General features: G+C 45.3%; 1 protein-coding gene across 2 annotated transcripts in view; it reads left to right on the plus strand.

Annotated features, from left to right (window-relative positions):
• Positions 1–22,883, plus strand: part of RCAN1 (regulator of calcineurin 1) — a 93,926-nt gene that overhangs the window by 65,374 nt on the left and 5,669 nt on the right. The window contains exons 1-2 of one of the 2 annotated variants that reach the window (XM_044250975.1): positions 17,766–18,011; positions 20,685–20,858. In XM_044250975.1, coding sequence (XP_044106910.1) covers positions 17,925–18,011; positions 20,685–20,858 — 261 coding nt within the window. In that variant the 5' untranslated portion in view covers positions 17,766–17,924. Of the gene's footprint in view, positions 1–17,765; positions 18,012–20,684; positions 20,859–22,883 lie in introns of those variants that run through there. The other variant, XM_044250974.1, reaches the window with a different exon arrangement.

Consider the following 22,883-nt stretch of genomic DNA (forward strand, 5'->3'; position numbering starts at 1 on the left):
CGTATGAGTAATCATTTTCTCAACCTTTTCCATTTTCCAAATACGACATCATAACGCGTCAAGCTACTTAAACCTTTCCTGTTTCCTCTTTTCATGGGAAAAAAATACTGTCTTTCCATATCTCGAATGGAATTGAACATTTCTTATAACATGTACAAACTTCGGGGAAAACCCTTCGCTATTCTCAGCTTGCTTCCTCCTATTCTCCAGTTCCTGGTAGGGGGATGTGCAGGCCTTGTGACTTCTTCTTTCCGAGCTGGAGAGCTACCGTGACTTACTTGCTTGATGAGTATTTGAGAATTCCCTGTTTATCTGCAAACTACAAAGACAGCTTTCCTCTTCAGCCATGATGATTTTGCCTCCATGTGCACATTTATGGCACCTTCGCCTCAGCTTCCAGAATAACTAGTAGTTAACACACCTGCTGACAACAACATATTAGCGGCATTATTAGGGTTTTTCAAATCATTTAGTGCTCAGTTATACCAGTCAGTGCCTTTATGTTAAAAGCTCTTTAGTTTGAAACAGAGAAAATGGTTTCTACATTTAAAAAAAAATGAATGACGAAGAAACAGCGAACAAGTACATAGAGTCAGTAATTTTATGTCATTTCTTAGAGCCAACATTTAGTAAATGGTAAAAGTTCTTAGAGCCAAAGTTGAGTAAGTCTGCTGGTAAATGTTTGGAGCAGGGGATTGCGAATAGGCGGAATTTTTATTTTTGCGTGTTTTTTTAATGGAAAAAAAAAAGAACTTTCGCCTCATGTGATTGCTAACCATTTTCTGAGTCACTGAGACATTTGCTGTTAGGCATGATGTTTCTGCAAAATCACTTTCTTTTGCCGTCCTTCAGATGGTCAGAGAGCATGCTGTATCTGTGAGGAATTTCATTTCATTCAGGATCGACTGAAATCGTTCAGCCTTTCTGCATGGGTTTTTCAACCAAGCAGTTGAGATTCAGATGATTATCTTCTCTGGACCCCTTTGAAATGGCATGTTTTAAAGGAGCCCTCATGAAAAGAGGGCCCTCCTTTGCCTTTGACAAAGAGAGTAAATGAGCGCTCGAATGTGTTGGCGTGCTGGGGCTATTCTTAGCATGTTAGAACAAGCCTGCTTCATCTTAGATCCTAGAGTTGTCCCCCCGGGGGCGCTTGAAAAGCGAGGGGACACATTGGGGTCACAGCGATGGCGGGAGAGCTGCTGGCACTTGGGGGGAGTTAAGAGGAGGGGGGGTGATAAACAGGGTAGTATGGGACACAGGCTCCTCTCTCTTATTCTCCCCGAGAGCAAACGGAGCGCCCACATCTGCTCTTCTCAGGGTTTCCTTTTACCCTTGCCCCACATTGCTGCAGTTTGCATCAGAAACCACAACGAGCCCAGATGTACTTCCTTATTTCCAAAACGAATCTCTTGGTCACAGCTCACATCAGTTTTCTGTGGGTACCCAGCGCCCAGGGACTCCACCAACACAGGCTTCTGTGAGGAAGTGCCAGGCGGGGTTGAGCTTGAACTCCGGCTGGGTTCTGGAAGCGTGGGTAACACGCGCTGCCTGGCAGGTGCAATGCTCTTAGCTCCCTCGTGAGCAAGGGGCAAACTTGAAGTGATGACCTTGAAACAAGGCTGGGGATAGTGGCGGGGGGCGGGGAGGGGCTTGGTGCTTTTGTGACTTTGCTTTAGCTTTCTGATTGGGTCTCGCTGAGGGATCATGTCCCACTGAGAAGTATATGGGGCTGCTGAACCCAGAAAGCCAGTCCAGCCCTGCCCCCCCCCCGAGGGGGGGGGACTGCAGGCACAGGGCTTAAGAGGGGCTGTCCCAGCGGCTGTCACACCAGTGATGGTGGGCCGGAGAATTCTCTTCAGCTGTGTCAGCATAAAGTCACATATAAATTACCTCCATCTATCTGCCTGCTTCCTGACCCTGGAGGACTCCCTGTCCTTTGATGCCCATGGTTCATACCATTGCTCGCAAAGACTTGAAGGCTAGGTCTGTGCCTGGTCCTTCCCGAGGTGGGCGGTGGGGGGGGGGGGGTTGCTTCCCGAGAGCAGGGCCAGGTCTCACTCCCCAGATCTCATGGGGGCCAGCATGGCCCTCCAGACACCGAAGATGCTCAGATAATGCTTGTGGGGTGAATAGGGAAAGGAGTGTCAGATGACCGAAATATCACCCACCCCCCACCCCGTCATTTACAAGTCATTTAAAGATTTCATTTATTTAAAAGGCGAGAGAGCACTCAAGAGCTTGAGTGTAGTGGGTGGGGACAGTGAGGGGTAGAGAGAGAGAGAGGAAGAGAGAGAATCTCAAGCCGACTCCACAGTGATTGTGGAGCCCGACATGGGGCTCTCTCTCAATACCCCAAGATCGTGACCTGAACTGAAATCAAAAGTCGGGTGTTTAACTGACTGAGCCACCCAGATGCCTCTCATTTACAAGTTTTAAAAGATGCCAATTACCTTTTTTTCCCCCTAAATTTCTCTGTCTGGATCAATATTTTGGAGTTTACAGGGTGCATGATCATTAATTCAGTCACTTATCTAACACACAGTGACTGAGCCCCCACCTGGGTGCCCAGAACTGGACCGGCTGTGGAAATACAGTGGGGTTTTATTATAAGAAATAATGCCATCATGTAAAAATGCCCCCAAACTGTGCAATTATGGCAAAACATCAAAATATCCACACACTGAGGCTCCCAGAGGCTCCGACTCTTTATTTTGGCTCAGGTCCCGATCTCAGGGTTGTGAGATCGAGTCCTGCATCGGGCTCCATGCCAAGCGTGGAGCCTGCTTAAGATTCTCCCTCTGCCCCTCCCCACCTCAAAAAAAAAAAAAAAAATCCACACATTTGTCCCCGAAGGGTTACAGGGCTCACTGCTTACCTGAGCACTGAATGCCACCTGAAAATGCTTCACAGAGGGACTCATTCCTCGAAGACCACATCTGCTTTTTCCAGTGTGTCAGTGAAATCAGCTTGATGCCCAAGCACAACTCTGGAGGATAACAGAAAATGAAAATGGACAGTAAAGAAGACAATCGCTACTTTCCTATAACATAGTTACAAGTCAAGGTTTCAGTGCTCAGAGCCTACATAGGGAAATGCCACAAATATTCTCCAACTACCAAAACAAAGCTAAAGTGTAACTGGCATATGTTAGACCTACTTTTTTTTTATTGAAACATAATTGACATCCAGTATCCTATTAGTTTCAGGTGGAAGTCATAGTGATTCAGTATTTATATACATTATTAAATGATCCCATGGTAAGTCTAGTTACCACCTGTCCTCATACAAAGTTACTACAATACTGTTGACTGTATTTGCTCCACTATATATGACCTCTGCATGACTCAATTTATTTTATAACTGCAAGTCTGTACCTCCTTATCCCTTCGCTATTTAGTTTGAAACAGAGAAAATGGTCCCCTGCTCCCCAACCCCTCTCTGCTCTGGAACCAACAGTTTGTTTCCTGGATCTATGAGTCTGGGTTTGATTTTGCTTTATTTGGTTTTGTTTCTTTGTTTTGTTTTTTAGGTTCCATGCTTAAGTGAAATCATAGAGCATTTGTCTTTCTCTCTGATTTATTTCATTTAGCATTATTCCCTCTGGATACATCCATGTTGTCCCAAATGGGAAGATTTCATTCTTTTTTTTACAGATGAGTAATATTCTACTGTAGACACATGGATGTAGATGTCCACACCACATGTTTTCCTTCCCCATCGATGGGCACTTAGGTTGCTTCCGTATCTTGGCTATCGTAAATAAGGCTGCAATGAATGTAGGAGTGCATATATATCTCTGAATTGGTGTTTTCTATTTTCTTTGGATAAATACCCAGAAGTGAAATTATTGGATTTTATAGTAGTTCTATTTTTAATTTTTTGAGGAACCTCCTTACTGGTTTTCCCCTGTGGCTGCACCAATTACATCCCCACCAACAGGGGACAAAGCTTTTCTTTTTTCCATATTCTTACCAACACTTGTTACTTTTTGTGTTTTTGATGCTAGCCAATCTCCCTGATGTAAAGTGATACCTCGTTGTGGGTTTTTTTGTTTGTTTAAAGATTTTATTTATTTATTTAACAGAAATCACAAGTGGGCAGAGAGGCAGGCAGAGAGAGAGAGGGAAGCAGTCTCCCTGCTGAGCAGAAAGCCCAGTGCAGGACTCGATCCAAGGACCCTGAGATCATGACCTGAGCCGAAGGCAGCAGCTTAACCCACTGAGCCACCCAGGCGCCCCTCGTTGTGGTTTTGATTTGGTATTTTCCTCTGATGATGAGTTATACTGAGCATTGTTTCATGTGCCTGTTGGCCATCTGTATTTATCCTTTGGAAAAATGTCTATTCAACTCTTCTGTCCCATTTTTAATCAGGTTTTTAAAAGTATCATATTGTACAAGCTTTTTATATATTTTGGGTACTAACCGCTATTGGATATATGGTTTGAAAATATCTTCTCCCATTCAGGAGGCTTTCCATTTTCTTGTTGGTTTCCTTTGCTGGGCAGAAGCTTTTTTCATTTGATGTAGTTCCGTTTGTTTATTTTAGCTTTTTTCGCCCCTGCCTGAGGAGACTGGTTCCAAAGAAATATTGCTAAGCTTGACGTCCAGGAGCTTACTGCCTGGGTTTCCTTCTACAAGTTGTATGTTTTCAGGTCTTACATGGAAGTCTTCCGTCCATTTTGAATTATTTTTTTACATAAGAAAGTGATCCAGGGGCGCCTGTGTGGCTCAGTGGGTTAAAGCCTCTGCCTTCGGCTCAGGTCATGGTCCCAGGGTCCTGGGATCGAGCCCCACATTGGGCTCTCTGCTCAGCGGAGAGCCTGCTTCCCCCTCTCTCTCTCTCTGCCTATTTGTGATCTCTCTCTGTCAAATAAATAAATAAAATCTTCTTTAAAAAAAGGAAGAAAAAGAAATGATCCAGTTTCATTCTTTTAAAAAAAAATATTTATTTGCTTATTTCAGAGGAGGGAGCATGAGTGGGGAGAGGGGCAGGGGATGGATAATCTCAAGCAGACTCCCCTCGGAGCAGGGAGCCCAACGTGGAGCTCAATCCCAGGACCCCAGGATCCTGACCTGAGCCGAAGGTAGACGCTGAACTAAGCCCGTGCCCCCGGTTTCATTCTTTTGCATGTAGCTGTCCAGTTTTCCCAGCACCATTTATTGAAGAGACTGTCTTTTTCCCATTGGCGATTCTTGCCTCCTTTGTCATAGATTAATTGACTGTATAGCGTGGCTTCGTTTCTAGGGTTCCTCTATTCTGTTCCATAGATCTGTGTGCCTGTTTTTGTGCCAGCACTTCCTGTCTTGAATACGGTGTTTTGTAATAGAGCTTGAACTCAGAGCGCAGGTACCTCCGGCTCTGCTCAAGGTCCTGTTCTTTCTTAAGATTGCTTTGGCTAGTCATCTGCCCTGTATTTTAATCCTATAGCAACCACCGTGCCTTTTATTTATATTCTCATCACACTAGGCAAACATACCTTAAACATCTAAACATATACCCACCTATATTCTTGATGTTTGTTGGTTTTTTAGGACCTCTTCTGAATTCGTTTTATAAAAGTGGCAAGATAGCCTAGCTGTGTAATTTAAACAAATAGCTCTTCATACAAAATTCAGCACGTACTCTACTCCCGTAGCAAATTCTAAACCTTGGCTTTGACACACTATACTTAGGTCACACCCTCCGTATGAGTTGTTACAGCAAGAGGAACTTGGTGCAGATCATCAGAATAAATCTACCACACAATTAAGCCCAGTGTGTCGTCTTCTGACGTCATATGTAAATTGCTAACTCGATGCTCTATGTCATGTTTTCAGGTCATTGAAAACATGGTTAAACCGTCATTTTCCAACTTCTGAAGAGGGCACAGCAGGGAAAAATGAATGTTAAAGAGATCAGCCTAGAAGCAATTGCAAGCATCATAGGTGCCAGGAAGGAATAGGAGCGCTTAACAGGAAAGTTAATCACATCCATGGGCCCTGGGGCAACTTCTGTGCCCCTAGAAATGACATTCGAATTAGTATTCAATTAGAAATAATCCTGCCTTGGATTAACCTCATTGGCTACGACCTGCAAGTAGAACTTGGCCAGGAGAAGACACAGGAGTTGTTCTAGGCCCAGGAAGCAGCTTGGATGAAAGCCCCTGAGTCCTAAAAGTCTGGGGGGCACTGATGAGCCAGGAAGGGGTGGTGGGACCCGCACAGAGAGGTCCCACAGGAGCCACTCAGAGTCTAGATGCTGGATTTTTCTCCTGAGAGCCAGTGGAGGCCAAATCAGGGCTGAAAGGAAGAGAGGGACAGGGACAAGCTGTTTCCTAATGCACAAATGAGGCCTCAACAAAGAGGCTGTGGTGGTGCATTTTCCAAGACTCACCTTCTAGAAGGTTCCCAAGACCCATATTCCTCCCTGTGTGCCAGGTCCTGTTGCTGTCAGGTAGCATGCAGAGAACTGGGCAAAGGCTTCCAGACATCCATTCCTATAAATAGTCCTGCCCTAAACCTACATAAAGGCACCCAAGACCACCCACAAAATGGTATCCTCCATGGAAGCCCCCAGCGAAAGAGGGAAAGGACAGTGGAAGAATGAATCCAAGAGATGGAAAGAAGCACAGGGAGAAGAAACAGGCAGGAAGTTTAAAAAGAGTCAGAAACTGGGCGCCTGGGTGGCTCAGTTAGTTAAACAACTGCCTTCGGCTCAGGTCATGATCCTGGAGTCCTGGGATCGAGCCCCGCATCGGGCTCCCAGCTCCACGGGGAGTCTGCGTCTCCCTCTGACCTTCTCCCTCTCATGATCTTCTCCCGTCTCGTGCTCTCTCTCACTGTCTCTCTCTCTCTCTCTCTAATTATTAAAAAAAAAAAGAGTCAGAAACCGTAACCAGTAGGGTAGCCATGAGGGGCACCTGAGTGACTCAGTTGGTTGAGCAACTGCCTTCAGCTCAGGTCATGATCTCGGAGTCCCGAGATCAAATCCTGCATCAGGTTCCCAGCTCAGCAGGTGAGCCTGCTTTTCCCTCTGCTGCTTCCCCTGCTTGTGTGCTCTTTCTATGTGTGTGTCAAATACAAATCTTTAAATAAAATAAACCCAGAGCGGGCGCCTGGGTGGCTCAGTGGGTTAAGCCGCTGCCTTCGGCTCAGGTCATGATCTCAGGGTCCTGGGATCGAGTCCCACATCGGGCTCTCTGCTCAGCAGGGAGCCTGCTCCTCCTCTCTCTCTCTGCCTGCCTCTCTGCCTACTTGTGATCTCTCTCTGTCAAATAAATAAATAAAATCTTTTAAAAAAAAATAAAATAAAATAAACCCAGAGCCTCTGATTCAGGAAATATTTTCTGTAACTGCATGATCAGTTACCACAAATTTAGTGGCTTAACACCACACCCAGCTGTTAGCTGACAGGTCTGTCGTCAGAAGCTGGGGCATGGTGTGCCTGGGTTCTCTGCTCAAGGTCCTGTGAAGGCTGGGAATTCAAAGATGGTAGTTGAGTGAAATGCACAAATGGATGTTTTTTCTTTACACTTGAAAGGCTGTTCTTGACCTCAAACAGCCCACGTAAGAATCAGCTCAATGTAAGTGCTCAAAACATACACTTTTCATCTCCAGGTAGGTAGAACCCAACCCCAGAAAAGTCCACCTGTCTATGGGAGTTTTCCCCCTGTAACCAATTTGCTGCCTGGAATTTTCCTCTTAGCCATGCATTCATTCCTTCGGGGATGAGACTTTGATCTTCATAATTTGCTGATTAAATACATCTTCTCTGGGAGGCTTTATACTTGAACAGCTGTCATCATTAATGCGATAATAGGAAAACAAGTTCATTAGGTAACATTCCAGTCTTGTTAGAAGGGAGAAGCAGAGGGCAGGGCCATCTGAAGGAGAAAGGAAGAGATCTGGAGTGTGACTCTGGGATGGCAAGAGAGTAGGGAAAGCACAGGTGAGGAAGGAGGAGGGATGAAGACACGGCAGTGACAAAAAAGGATTTGGGAGTTCTGCTCAGAGATGGCAACATGCTGGGGGTCATCTGCAAGGCCTGGATAGGAGATTTTCCAGAATCTGTTGGGTTCTGCCGGCCACACCCTGGAGCCTGAAGGGTGCACCGTGTGAGACTTGCTCACGCTCCTGCGGAGCTCAGCACTATGGAGCAGGGAAGCCTCATGACGGTCTTTGGGCAGGGCCAGTGGCCTTGACTCTAGAGAGAATGGCCCAGTCAACACCGCTGATATTTGGTCCTTCACCAGATAAAAATGGTTGGCGAGAGTGGTTATCAAAGAAAAACGAAATATTTTCTGGTGAAATCCCTGTTTTTAAAAGTATCTAGGTAAGAGACAGGGTTCTTTCCCCCAAAATAGTCATGGGTTAAAAACATCAGTTTTGGGAATTGTGTGTATCAAACATTGCAGTGCAAAGAAAGTTAAACCACATACCACACCATTATGTAAAAAAAGAGGAGGTGGATTTCCTCTCCTTAACCTTGAATAGCTTATCTGTTAACCGAGGTTTCTGTGACCCTTGATATACAGGAGATCATGGGGGAAGGAGAAAGAGAGGAGCTTTTTGGTTATTACAAACGTCATAAATGTTCACCGCGGAAGTACTAGTAAGTCCAAAAAGGCAAAAAAGGAAAACATTGCAATCTCATACTAACGTATTTTTTTCTTTCCACCAAAATGCATCACAGCAATACACATGACTTTGTAACCAGCTTTCTCCTCTTAACAGCAAGTTGTGAATATCTTGACTGTGTCCTGAGTTAGTTATCACCTGCGTACTGTGAGAGGCTCTGTGGTCAGTGGAGTGGATTCCACAGGTCAATAGGTTGCTTTGGGTACATAATTTGCATAAGCAGCCATGTAGGCTTCTGTTTGTAGGACTATGTTGTAGCCTTGTAGGAATATGTTTGCTTCTAAGTCTTTGCCCACAGTTCTCTGGATTTCCTTAGCATAAATTCCTAGGAGTAAAACTGTTGGGTTTTCAGTTGACATGGTTAACGCTGAGAGTCTAAGACTGTTGAGTTTATTTTTCGTTTTACCCATTTATTTTTTAAGTTCCTTAACATGAAACGATAAGCTAATGATCGGGAGTGGAATCCTGAGTATTCTCATCATGTCCAGTTTAAAGTTGGTCCTATCTGTCAGCTATTTCAGACGATTTTCTTGGTGTCCAAATCTTTGATCTCGGAACTTACTTGTTCCTTGATCTTGGGAGTGATGGATGGTTGGCTGGTTGGTTGATTGGTTGGCTGGTTGGTTGGATGGTTGGCTGGTTGGTTGGATGGTTGGTTGGCTGGCTGGTAGGTTGGTTGGTTGGTTGGCTGGCTGGTAGGTTGGTTGGTTGGTTGGCTAGCTGGCTGATTGCTTGGTTTGGTTGGCTCATTGGTTGGTTGGTTGGTGGTCACAGTAACACACTGCAGGATCCTTCAGTAGTAAAGAATGTGCCCCCAGCTGCCCTTGGTGATTGCCCCCTTTGGGGATTACTTCAGCTGAGAGCCACCTCCCTCAGTTCCCTGCCCTTTCTCCAGATAACTACAGTTCCAGAGCTACCTGGGAGCTACCAATATGGGGCTATCAGCACCCAGCCCTTCTGTCCCAGTGAGGGTTGGGCCATCTTCAGAACTCCCCAAGGACTAGCAAAGCTTCCATTGGAACACTGTATTTTAGTCTTCCTCTGCCCAGTCTCCTTTTCTCCCCTTACCATCCCCCCACCCTCCTTTCCTTGGGTATTGAGCCCGGGAGCACCCCCCAAATAAACCTCCTGCACAAGAACATCTGTCTCAGTGTCCTGTCTGTGCCTACTGAACTTATTCCTCCTCAGGGAGGGTTACAGGGGGAGAGGGGCTCAGCAGACCCCAGTGGTTGATTACTATAGATGCCACGTAATTCACCTCTACAGAGGTTAGTGATACCCCCATGATCTCCTTCAGGATGGAATAGCCAGACCAGCTTAGACTCTTGGAGAGGGTTTCTTTAAAGGATGAAGTCAGGCACAATCTTCCTAAGAGTTATTTCAACATAAGATTGATCAAACTGTATCCTGGATTTTTACAAAGGCAGCTTAAATGGGTTTTTTTTTGGTTTGTTTGTTTTTTTTTTTTTTTAAAGATTTTTCATTTATTTGAGAGCATAAGCAGGGGGAGGGGCAGAGGGAGAGAGAGAAGCCGACTCGAAGCTGTGTGGGGAGCTAGAGGCAGGGCTCTATCCCAGGACCCTAAGGTCATGACCTGAGCCAAATGTAGAGGCTTAGCCCACTGAGTAACCCAGGTGCCCCTTAAATGGCCTTTTAAAGAACTGTCTTAAAAGCCTTACTCTGAAAATACCAGCATCTCTGCCCTCTTTACAATCATCTCTAACCCCGTCTGCTGAGGCCACTCGTGACCAAACCTTTGGGCCTCCATCAGTCACAAGTTCGTTCTGCAGAAGTCTGTACGCGCGTTAAGGTTATGATTCTCAGCCGTGCTGTCTGCCTCCCTGATATGATCCAATCATGTCCTATGACATGAGCAGTTTCTAAAGAAACCAACTGTGGTTTGTAAACGTTTGAGCAGAATCTGTGTCATCCCTATCTTAAGGTCTCCACCGTGTTCGTTGGCGTTACCATATAATTTCAGGGGTGGGAGAGAACATTTGGCAAATATCCAGGGAGTCACTTACGAAAATGTGTTGTGCCAGCGAAGGGGCCAGAAAAAAATAAAGAATTGCCATGTGAGGAGTGACAGATATGCTGAGTGTATTATTTGGAGTGGATTATGAGACAGAGAACATTGTGAGCCCCGGGGCTGGGTGGGGAAGCAGCCTCACACCACTGCCCCTCCAGGTCTGGCTCGCAGCAAGGGACTCATCTATTTTTGCTGATTACTAAATTAAGCCTGAGGCCAAGAGCTCGAATGCCTTGGGCGTTAGGAGCGATGGGGACAATTATATCTGGGAGTGCAGCATGTAGCCTCCCAGGTGAGCCATAGCCCTGTGGGCTTCTGGTCCCCAAAGGGCCACTGGTCCCTTCTTTACCCCCTCCAAAGCAGCCAGATTTTCTATTTCTGCGTGAAAACTCCCATTTTTTCAATACCGACAGCAACTTTCTTAAACGTTGGGGAGCTGCCAATTGACAACCAGTAAACTGAGCTGACAGTTCCAGACCCAAGAGGACAGCCCTTCTATCCCAGACGCCGAGGCACAGAGGTGTGTGGCCAAGTTCTCGTTGACAGGAACCCCCAGATCTCCCCAACGAACGAAGTGGGCTCGGTTGTTCTCTTTTCTGAAGACAAGCGTTAATATCCAAGGTTGTTTGTTTTGTGCGGATAGTTTATTTTTTTAAGTATATTTGAAGTCATGTGTCATCCTCATGAAGACAGAATATACTTCCTCATGCAACTTATTATCAGACTTGCAAATCATCAGCGAAGAAGACAGAATAAGTATAAAAGGGCAACACATGCTCTGGCCCCACTGGCCATCTCTCAGCTACAGACTGTGAACCAGGCTTGGGGGCGGGTGGGGATGCAAAGTGCAGGAAAACACACAGGGACCCACTTTTCTCTCCTCCCGCATTTGGCAGAAAACAGTTTCCAAGCTGACTCCGAGTTTTTAAAGGGGTTTTTACAAACTGCATAGGAAAGTTCTCGAAAACTGTGTTTTCTATTTGGTTTTACAGACTCAGAGATTGTGACTTTGCTCCCTGGTCCCCTCCTTACACAGCCAGACACTCCCCCCTCCCACGGCAGCTCTGACCCCCAGATCCATGGGCTGCCGAAGGGCCCCAGCCCTGGGCCAGGTTCCCCAGGAGAACCTACTAGAAAGACACCTGGCCTCTGCCTTTGGGCAGCACACATCCTGGCTGGGGCTCAGCTGCCTCAGCTCTTCCCAGATGAGCCTGGAATAGGGCACCAAAAGGATCAGGGCTCTGCCATCCGTGTTCCCATTCCCACGAGAAAGGAGAGCTCCTGCTTTGGAGGGAAAGGGATTTACTCAGTGGGAATGAGCGAGTGCAGGTTGCTGGCTGGAATGAGAGAGAAGCAGGTCCCAGCGAGTGAGGAGCCCAGGGTCTGACTGTGGCTAAGCAGCTCCCAGGACATTTCCCGCCAGGGTATTTGTCAAGGCAGGATCGTACCCCTGTGGAGGAAGGCACCGAGGCTGAAGTTAAACTCAGTCATTAAACCAAGGTGGGTCTAGAAAGGAACAGACTAAAGAGAGCAAACAAGGTAAACATTACCCCCCTTAATCCCTATCTGCCGGTCCACAGGTCATTCATGAAGAATAGTTCTGATTTGCCTATGGCTGTTTCTCCATCTTAAGCCCTAGAAGCAATGTGTTTCCAAGAAGTTACAGAGGAGTGGTTAACCTGTATGTACTAAGGAAAGAGTGAGGTAATAAGGAAACAGAAGTTAATAGGATTTTGAGCGCCCTTGGAATTTAACAACCAAGATGAAATCTTGTATGAACTCTGACCTTTTTTTTTTTAGGGAGAAATTTAATCATGCTCTTCCTCCCTAGTTTTCCCTAATCAACGGATTCTTTCATTTTATTTCTTCTTTCTTTTTCTTTTTTTGATGATTGCAATTTTTTTTTTTCAATCGTTACCATATTTAACAGAGCATGGGTGCCCTTCTGCTAACATACATGGTTAGCAGCTTCACCACTGTTTTTTGTTTTTCTTTAAGATTTTATTTAGGAGAGAGAGAGAGAGAGAGAGAGCATGTGCGCGCGCGCGCGCACACACACACACACACACACACACACACTCACGTGGGGGGAGGGGCAGAGGGAGAAGCAGGCTCCCCACTGAGCAGGGAGCCAGACACCAGGACCCTGAGATCAGGACCTGAGCCAAAGACATCCACTTACCTGACCGAGCCACCCAGGGGTCCCTAGCAGCTTCACCATTGTATTGACCCTTTTTGGCACTAACATCAAAAAGCCACCATATTATTTATTTAAGTCCTTGCAAGTTCTGTATTATCCCAGAAATACAAATTGTTTGTACGCTGTCTTGTATGAATCCGTGCAAAGTACCAGATCCTTCAGGCTCTTCTGCTTTTCAGATCATCTGAAATGTACCAGGCTTAAGTTTACAATCAGTGACATTTCTTCGTTGTAATCCTACAGATCCAGAAGATTAATGATTATTAAACATAAAGGTGGTCTTCATTTAAGATGGTTTTCTTACTTCAGATTTGGAATTTGGAATTCTTATTTTAGGCATCAGCCCCCTTCTTGGGAGAATCACCACTTGCCTGTTTGTTCTGGTTAGAGCCTTGAAGCCCATCCGGTTAGGGGGTTCCGGTTAGAGCCTTGAAGCCAATCAGCAGAGAACTTACCTGCTTTGTTTTACATTTTCTCAGAAACAGAGGCCCCTGGGACCCAGCAGATTTTTACCAGTAATAAAGCAATGCTTAAAGCACCCAATTCTGGCCTCTCAGAGCCCAGTTTCCTGATTACTCCTAAAAGAGAACAAGAATGGAAATTCCTTTGGAGATCAAAAATAAGAACATTTTTCCTGCTCTCTTTCTTAACTTGATTGTTAGGACAAAACTCAAAGAAAATTGGGAATTCAATCACACTTTCTGCCTTGACAAATGGTCTCCATGGGTTTTGGGTTTTGGTCCTGAATCTCAGTGGTAAGAGTTTTGAGTACATCTGCCAGTACATCTGTAAATTCTACACAACTTCATCTCTACGTTGGGCACTTTCTAAAACATACCCTAAAAGTAAACATTTAAAAAGGACATTAAAAAGCATTGAAAGAGGTGAAAATATATTAAGCTGAATATGTTCTTCCCACAGGCAGAGGGTTGTCAAGATGGCCGCCGTGGCCATCGGAATCACAGGCTTCTGATGGTGTCCCGTGGGTGGCGCCTCATTCTGGAGTGAATGGCTCAGCACCATTCTGAACCTCAGCACCATTAGAGGTGAAATAGGAAATAGAAACGTGGCAAACACGCAACCACAGCTGTATTTTCAGGCAATGTGCTAGGCATTCTGCTGACTTCACGTTGTTTGATCCCACCGCAACTCTGAGTTTAATACTAACCCGGTTTACATGCTGCGGACAAGGACGCTCTCCTGCGCTAATAACCTCTTTTAGACTGGGAAATGGTAAGAAGGAGTCAGAATGAGCCCCTGTGTTTTTCTGTTGCCCAGTAACATAGGTTGGAAGGATAAAGCTCCATATTATAGAAAGAAGGGCTGCAAATATAAAGTAACAATAAAACAATTCCATTATCTCAGGAGCTAAAAACTGAACTAAACCACAAGTTCCATTAGCATTCAAGATAAATGCTCTTTAAAGTGACATCTTTGGGGGCACCTGGGGGGTTCAGTGGGTTAAAGCCTCCGCCTTCAGCTCAGGTCATGATCCCGGGGTCCTAGGATCGAGCCCCACATTCAGCTCTCCTCGCAGTAGGGAGCCTGCTTCCCTACCCCCCACCCCCGCCTGCCTCTCTGCCTACTTGTGATCTCTGTCTGTCAAATAAATAAACAAATAAAATCTTTTAAAAAAAAAATCAGGTGAGTCATTCCCGCCCACCCCTCCCCCTTCCCTCAGTCTTTCGCACATCACTACATTCTTCGCCCTCCTTTGGTTTGCTCATCAAAGCCCAAACTCCGTTTCCCTTTCTGAACATCTTGTAGCAGGTTTCCCCTGTGGCACATTCTTGGCATAGTTGTAAAACTCCTTGGGGTTTATAGGGACGGGCTGAAGTCATCCTAACTTTGCCTGAGGAATGCTGTAATGGGAATGGTGGAATTCAACATAAACCTGGATTTTTCCTCACTGAAAATAGAAAACTTCTTGGTGAAAATATGTTCTAAACTGCATGGACCCAGAGGAAGCAAATGCAAGTTACAGAGATTCATTTAGGATTTTTATGATATAAATGGAAGAAATGCAAAACATCTAAAGCTTTTAGTTGACTAAAGCATTTCATTTCTTCTTTAACTTCTGGTGTCAGTGTTACTATTTTAAGTACAAGTTTTACTGTGCTTTTCAAGAGCTCTAATAAGACATTAGGCACTGCTGTCTTCGAATCAGTTATGCCTGACTAGCAAACAAGAATCAAGAATGTACTTGTCCCCCAAATGACAAGGGATATACATGTAGGAAAGCTGACTCTCTAAATACTTGTTTTGGAACAATTTTTATCCTCCATGGGGAAAATCACTATGTACAACGTAATTCTTTTGCACAGGATGTTCAGAAATCCAAGTTCACATATAATAGACATGCGTGTTAGGTCTATAAAGGAGAGCTGTCAGATTAGCAGAGGAAGGGAAACTGAGATGAGTTTGCCGCAGTATTACCTCTGGGTACAGAGGTGGGTGTCTGTCCCCTTGGCCAGCCAAGGCTGAAGCACCACTCATGCAGTAGCCAAGGAAGCCTGGGCTGGGGTTCCCTGGGTGCCGCTCCCGGTCCAAGGCCCCGGTCACTCTGTGACCCAGTGAGTTTTGCCGGAGAACATTCTTTTCAGCCTCCTTACAGCTGGCCACCATTTTGAGCTCCTCTTCTCCATGTAAAAATGGGAGAACTGTTCAAAATTGGATTCAAATGAGCTTGAAATCAGTTGAAAGGCAGGTACAGAATTATACATTTTTATTAGATGCTATGGGCCACCTGGTGAGAGAGTGATCTTTTGTCCTCTATTTCTACGAGCAAAGACAGATGAACAATCTGCGGAGATCTCACTATTTCTTCATTGTTGTTTTCATCTGTATAATGAAACAAAAACTACAAATTTGGGTGAGCAGCAGTACTCTTGTCTCAGATGAACAAAAATATTTCAGATCTGTCCAACAACTGATCTGGAACTTCACGTCATGATTTTAAAAAAAAAAAAAAAAAAAAAAAGTGACGCCTGAGTGGCTCAGTCGTTTAAGCATTGGCCTTTTGTTCAGGTCATGATCCCAGGGTCCTAGGATAGAGTCCCACGTTAGGCTCCCTGCTTAGTGGGGAGCCTGCGTCTCCCTCTCCCTCTGCAGCTCCCCCTGCTTATGCTCGCTCTCTCTCTCTCTCTCTGTCAAATACTTAAGTAAAATCTTTAAAAAAATAAAGAAGAAGACTGTAAAATTAGCCTCTTCTTCCTCCTCCACTATTTGCTAAGGTGGACTCCAGGAGGAAAAGAAAAGGGGTTGGAGTTGGCAGGAGTGGGTCACCTCAGAGGTGTCCCCAGCCTCTCTGGAGAAGGGGGGACAGTCCTGTCTCTCCCCCTCCCGCTCCCCTTCTTTCTTCCACCAACACCTCCCCTCTCCACACTGCGGCCACCAGAGCTTGTACGTGTGTCATGGACCCAAACACACGCTCCCATCACCAAGCACCGGCTCACGTGATCATTTCCCCTTCGTGTTAAACCCGTACTATTCAGTGTTCCAAGCTTTTTTTAGAATACATGCATTTAGATCTTTTTTGGCTTGGGGGTGATGGGTAATTTGGCAAAGCAAACACCATACCTGGGTTCTTACAAAACCCGACAATGGGCAGGAGGGCAGCATGCATTCAAATGAAGCAACACTCGTTCATCCTAGAAGGCTTTGCTTTTCCTTTCTGGGGAGGGATAAATGCTGTGGTTTGTTTTGTCCTCCACGGCATGGCATATATTCATTTTATTATTGGCTGGCATGAACGATTCTTTGAAGTTAATTTTTACATGTGAATGGCAGGCTTCTGTTTCACTTTTGGAAGCTTCTGGAGGAGGTGTCTCCATATGCCTCTAGATTAGAGAATACTTTTTTATAAGTTCCTGGAGTGCTTTTAGGGGATAATGAAATTGGAGAGATTGAGAAGGACCTGGGACCCAGGCTGCCATAGGGATCGACACTGGTAAAGTGCTTAGAACTCAAGAGCCGCAGCCTTTGGAAAGAACTAGCATCCTTCCATCCTAGTAGCTTCTCCACACCAGACGTCGTACCTGGAAAAGGGGCCAGCCGGATAGACTTTTCAGTGTAGCATAGGTTCTTTCCCTTTCACCCTCGTTTCCTATTAAAACAACAACAACAAAACTTTGTCAACATGTTTCAAAGCAAGGCAACCGCATCAGTGTTTCTTTTCTCAACTTCAGAGCCTAGATTCTCCAAAATGTTTTTGTATCTTTTTCTGAGTCCAATAGCTGTTAGGAAATGATCAAAGGGTTGCATATTCCTAGCTCCCAAATTACAAATAATAAAGTTTTCCAATGAAAAATCCCGGGATTGCTTGAGGATCTCTTCCCACGTTCCCACGGTGGAATACAAGCGGGAATTGGGACATTCATCCAGTAAAGTTCAATTAGTGGGGGGAAAAAAAGCCATATTACAAAATGAATCCCACTTTTTTCTTTAAAAAGAGTTCATTGACCAAGAAAGATTTCAAAATGTTTTCTCTAATACCCCAACACGAAACTTTGAGGTTTTCAGGGAATTACAGGGATCAAACGACCAGTCCAGGCTTGGGTTTCCAGGTTTCCCAAAGACTCGAAACTCCCCTAGAGGCTAATTACTGTTTACTGCTGAGACCTTCCTCATTTTTCTTCGGTCACATTTTCCATCTTGAGAAGGGTCGTCCCATTCAGCCGAGGAGCATGGTGTCTGAGTGGCTGAATGGAATTACTACCAGTGGAAAGTATGCTGCAAGAGGGGTTGATAAAACAGCTGCAAGGCAAACCTTGGCTGTTTTTTCCATCCTCCCCAAGCAAAGTTAATTAGCATAGGGAAAATGACTAAGGTGTTGACGTCACCTCTTTCCAGTAGAAACTTACACTCTGTCTCCGTCTGCCTGAAAGCATGCGGGACTTGACTCAGGAATTTGCTGTCCAAACAGGATGCCCGGGAAGCTGTGCTTTTTTTTCCCCAGGGGGCTGGACTTCGGTGTTTTATAAGGGCTGGCCCGAGACAGGACCTACAGCCTCTTGCAAAGGAACCTCGCTGGGGGCTTGCCTCTCTGAGCTGCCAGTCCTCTCACTGTAAGAGAGCAAGATGCACTTTAGAAACTTTAACTACAGTTTTAGCTCCCTGATTGCCTGTGTGGCAAACAGTGATATCTTCAGCGAAAGTGAAACCAGGGTAAGGCTTCTAATATGATGTGATTTTTGAGAGTTTTCAAAGCATTGTGTTAATTGGGACTAGTGAATGAGATATCTGCAGGAGTGTTCCATGGCTGTCTTGTGGGTTTGCGGGTTTGGGAAGAAATCCAAAATACTTGGAGCTTTATCAATCAAAAGCTGTTGCCTGAGGAAATACCCGCAAAGAGTATTCTAAGGCTCTCAACATTTGCAAACATCTAGGTCCCTCGACTAACTGGTAATGCAACTGGTTTTAACAGGGTGTTTTTCATTCTGTGTAGGTCGTAAGTAAATTTTTAGAGGGAAGCTTTTTCTGACAGTGAATGGAGCGTTTCGCTTTGACATCTAGCAATCAGAACAATTTAATTTTATCTTGGGAAATAAATATTGTAAAGATGTGTATATGTTTGTGGTAATTACTAGGTCCTGTCCCCAAGTTTTCGGATTTCTTTAGTTAGGGAAAATGAGGCCATAGCAAGTAATAAAACTGGGTAAATAACTTAAGTGGGGGTAAGTGTACCTCCCGGGAAGCAGCTCCCATTGATGGTAATTAGTGTAATTAGTAATTTTAATTCCTATGCTTTTCTTCTTCATTTGATTAGGATGTCAGATTTCCATCAGTAGTTCCCCAGCTGTCTAATTGATCTTGAACAGTACTGTATATAAATGAATTCTGTGTGTTCTGTTTGGGGATGATGTTTGTGTGATATGCTTTATGCCCAATGCCTTATCGGAGCCTGTGAAGGTTTTGTGTTGTTGTCCTTGTTGTTGTTATTTAATCAAATTTAACTCCCCAATTACGTGCGATGCGTGTGAGCCAGGACTGGGCTTTTTGAATTAGATCAGAGCACATTCTACCTATGAAAAGTACTACAGAAATCTCTGTATTTCGTATTAGCCTTATGTGAGTCGAAATCCGTATTTTAATTAATTAGAGAGAGATGCCATCCAACAACTGTAAAAACCAGGTACCAGTTATTAGAACAAATTATTTTGTAGGGAAATGGTATCACAGAAATGTGGATTTAACAGATATTGTGCCTTGTCTTGTGTTCTGGTCCTAAGCTCTGCCTCGTATTCTAAAAATAGTCCTCAAAGCCCTCTCCCCCTCAATTCTGAATCAGAACCTCAGAACTAAGCACTAAGTCATTGGTTACAATGCCTATTGATGAGGTCATGCAAAATTCCAAATTGATGCCCACGCGCCGTGCCAGCAACTTGCCGGTTCTCCTGCTCCAGAGAGGTGGAGAAAAAGTCCCCTGCAGCCAGATGAAATCCCCACGAAGCATCTGCTATGCGTTGTTCTCATCTTTTGCCCCTGCAACCCCCTCAGAACTGTTCCTAAACTAAAGAAAAGTCATGGAATTCCAAGAGGGGAAGTGTGGGAGCTGTTCCCACCCCCCCACAACCTGCCCATGGAGCAGCCTGCCCCTGGACACCCGTTGCCTCACCTCTCTCTTGCACCCAATCGTCTTGAAAGTGCTCCCCCCCTTACACGCCATCCTCTCGCCGCCCCTCTGCAGAAACTGCTTTCCATAGGTTCCCAAGGTCCTCAGTGGGCCCCACCCACCTCCTCTTCTGCATGGCTCCCCTTTATAGAAAGCACACTGCGCCCCACTGGACCCTCAGCCAGCCCCTTCTGCCTTTCACAGAGTTCCCACAACCCATCCCCAGTGCTCAGTCGCATGACCACTCAAAGCCCACACAATCTTTCTGGAAGTGTGTTTCGACTGTCTGTCAACTCCCTCTCTGGTTGGAGCCTGAGGACCTCCTGAGGAGCTTGAGGACCGGCCGTGGCCTCCCGTCTCCCCCACAGGCTCCGGCTGACAACCCCCAGCCCAGCAGGGGTCTCTCCAAAAAGCTTTTCCCGGAAGGTGGATGAGCTCCCTCCGGAATGGAAGCCTGATACGCCCTTGAACTTGGACACTTCCATTCTCAGAGCTCCTGCTGTTTCATAATTTTCACTGGCCTTTATGACACTAGAGCTAGAACTGTACCCATATTCAAGTCAGCGGGCAGACATGGGACCATTGGCAGGCATTAACTTTTAAACCAGTATTCTTTTAGAGAGTTAAAAGGTAACAGACCAAGTGGGAAAACAATAGGGGGATTTCTTCTTAAACCTCTTCCTTACACTAAGAAATGCAAGGTTTCTTATTAACAGCATTGTTTTCCTGTGCAATAAAAACAATTTTTTTTTTTTCAAATGAGCTCCAGTGCTCTTAAGCCCTAAGAAATACCCAACACCCAAAACCGAGCAGTGGGATCGGGGTTCACGGGACTGAGGAAGGTTGCTGGACATTAGGGACCTTCAGGCCAAGAGGGAGGTGATAAATCGCCAAGCTGGCCCTCCAAGTGATGTCCTCCTGTTCTACTTATAAAGACTATTTCTGTGACTATAGGAGGTGTTCGAGTGTTGGTACTTGTTCCGCAATTCAGCGAATTCAATAGATCCTACATTCTTACTTTGTCCTAAAATCGCCTGTCTCAGAATTAGAAGGGCGGAGAGAACACATCTTCTTAAGAGGGGAGAGGCTCCTGTCTCGTCTAAGAAAGAGGCTGGGTGTTCTCACCATGATTCCAGTCCGCTCCCTCAAGAAGAAATGGAACGGAGTCGGCAAGACTCCTACGCAGGTGTGTTCTGACCCCTTTTATCTTTGTTGTTACTTTTCAGGCCAAATTCGAATCCCTCTTTAGGACGTATGACAAGGATATCACCTTCCAGTATTTTAAGAGCTTCAAACGAGTCCGAATAAACTTCAGCAACCCCTTATCGGCGGCAGACGCCAGGCTCCAGCTGCATAAGACTGAATTTCTCGGAAAGGAAATGAAATTATATTTTGCCCAGGTGAGTTAAATCCGTGGATGTGCGTGCTTCCCTCTCTCCCCCTTTTTAAAAGCAGCTCACACCCTGAGCGTGCTCTACCTTGCTGTTTTAATGTCTATACGTCGGCACTACAGGATGGAAATTACACAGTATATCCTCTTTCATACATTCCTGCATACATTATTCATGATCATTTTACTGCCCCATGAAAATGTGTTTAAAAAGATCATTATATGGAATATCACTCAGCCATCAGGGTGAATATTACTCATTCTTCGGGAAGGATGAATTCTTACCACTTACATCGATGAGAATGGAACTGGAGGGTCTTATGCTGAGCGAAATCAGTGAATCGGAAAAAGACAATTACATGGTTTCACTCCTTTGTGAAATATAAGAAATAACGCAGAGGATCTTAGGGGAAGGGAGGGAAAACAGATGGGAAGTCATCAGAGAGGGAGACAAACCCTGTGAGTCTCTGAACTCTAGGAAACAGACTGAGGGTTGCTGAAGGGGAGGTGCGGGGGATGGGGGATGGGGTAACTGGGGGATGGGCATTAAGGAGGGCACATGATGGAATGAGCACTGGGTGTTCTATGCAACTGATGAATTACTAAACTCTACCTCTGAAACTAATGATAAACTAATGATTGGCTAATTGGACTTAAATTGAAAAGAAAGACCATTATAACCGGCACATAATATTGTGCCCTATAGATATTTCAAACATGTTTAACCAGCCTTTACTCTCAGACGTTTATCTTGTTTTCTGGTTTTTCACTATCGTAGATGATGATGCCATGAACATTCTTGCATGTTTATTTTGTCATTTGAATGATAAAAGCAGTACAAGTTAACTGAAACAATCCAAGTTACAACACGCAAGTCCCTAAAGTTAAATAGATACATTTCTCCACTCTCCTTCCAGAGCCGTCCCCCAGGGCAGCCACCTTTGAAAATCTAGCGTGAATCCTTACACACTCTCTCCTTCAGGTATACAAAGACACAAACACAGAGCAATTCATTTTCTTGCACAAAACGATGGAGTTACTGTCATCGGCTTCTCTTTTACTCAGCAAGATATGATGGACGCCCTTCCCAGTCAATTATATACTGTATGTCCGATTTAAAACTCTATGAATTCATTTGGAGAAAGGCAAAGTTCATACTCTAAATTTTCAGTATCTTGCCTATCTTAAGAAAACATCAGCGTGTTTTGGAAAGCATGTGATCTCAGAAGTGGCCCCTGACATTGGTTTGAGGGACACTTGGAGTACGGCTCCTGCTCCAGGGTTAGGGCTAATGACGTGCTCCAGATGGAGAACAGACCTGAGTGGGTCCCCACTCCGTGCATTTTCTCAGCAGCACCGAGCTCCACGCGATGGAGAGCCAGCAGTCTGCAAATGCAGGACTGGCTTGAAAGAAGGAAAAAATGATTTAACCAGATTTGCTTAGTTAGCAAACACTAAGCAATCCTCCTGGTAGCAGGAGTCCCGGTTCCAGGACACTCACGAAGGGCTGTGCATGGGTTTGCTTTTTCCCTGGCTCACCATCCTTCCAGCTTCCCCCTGCCCCTAACCTTCAGTGACCGGGGACCCATTTTCAAGGCAGCTCATAAAGCGCTACATGATGATGTAACAGGGATCCAACAGATTAGCAGTGGAAGGAAAGGAGCTTTGTCGATGCTGTTTTCTAGTTAAAGCTGGCCCCTGCTGAGGCTCTGAGCTCCCCAGGCCCATAAAGGGGAAGCAGACCTCCTAGAGAGGCTTCCTGACCTGGAGAGAAAGAGGGGTTGCTGGCCCCTCAAGGGTAAATTAGAGCTGGGATGCCCTGCCCCCTGGTGGCCACCTTTTGACCTTGAGTCCTTAGTTGGGAGCACACTCCTTTCCGCATTTGATCCAGGTTCTGGATCATGACTTAATCCTTCCACAGCTTTCTTTTCATTACGAAAGTAAATGCATGCTCATTGTGAAAATTAAAACACAAAGAAAATCCAGACCGATCAGACTTCAATGTAACACCTTTCTGGACGGCCCTCTAACCACT

This window comes from Neovison vison, chromosome 6, assembly GCF_020171115.1.
Source record: "Neovison vison isolate M4711 chromosome 6, ASM_NN_V1, whole genome shotgun sequence".
Classification (NCBI taxonomy): domain Eukaryota; kingdom Metazoa; phylum Chordata; class Mammalia; order Carnivora; family Mustelidae; genus Neogale; species Neogale vison.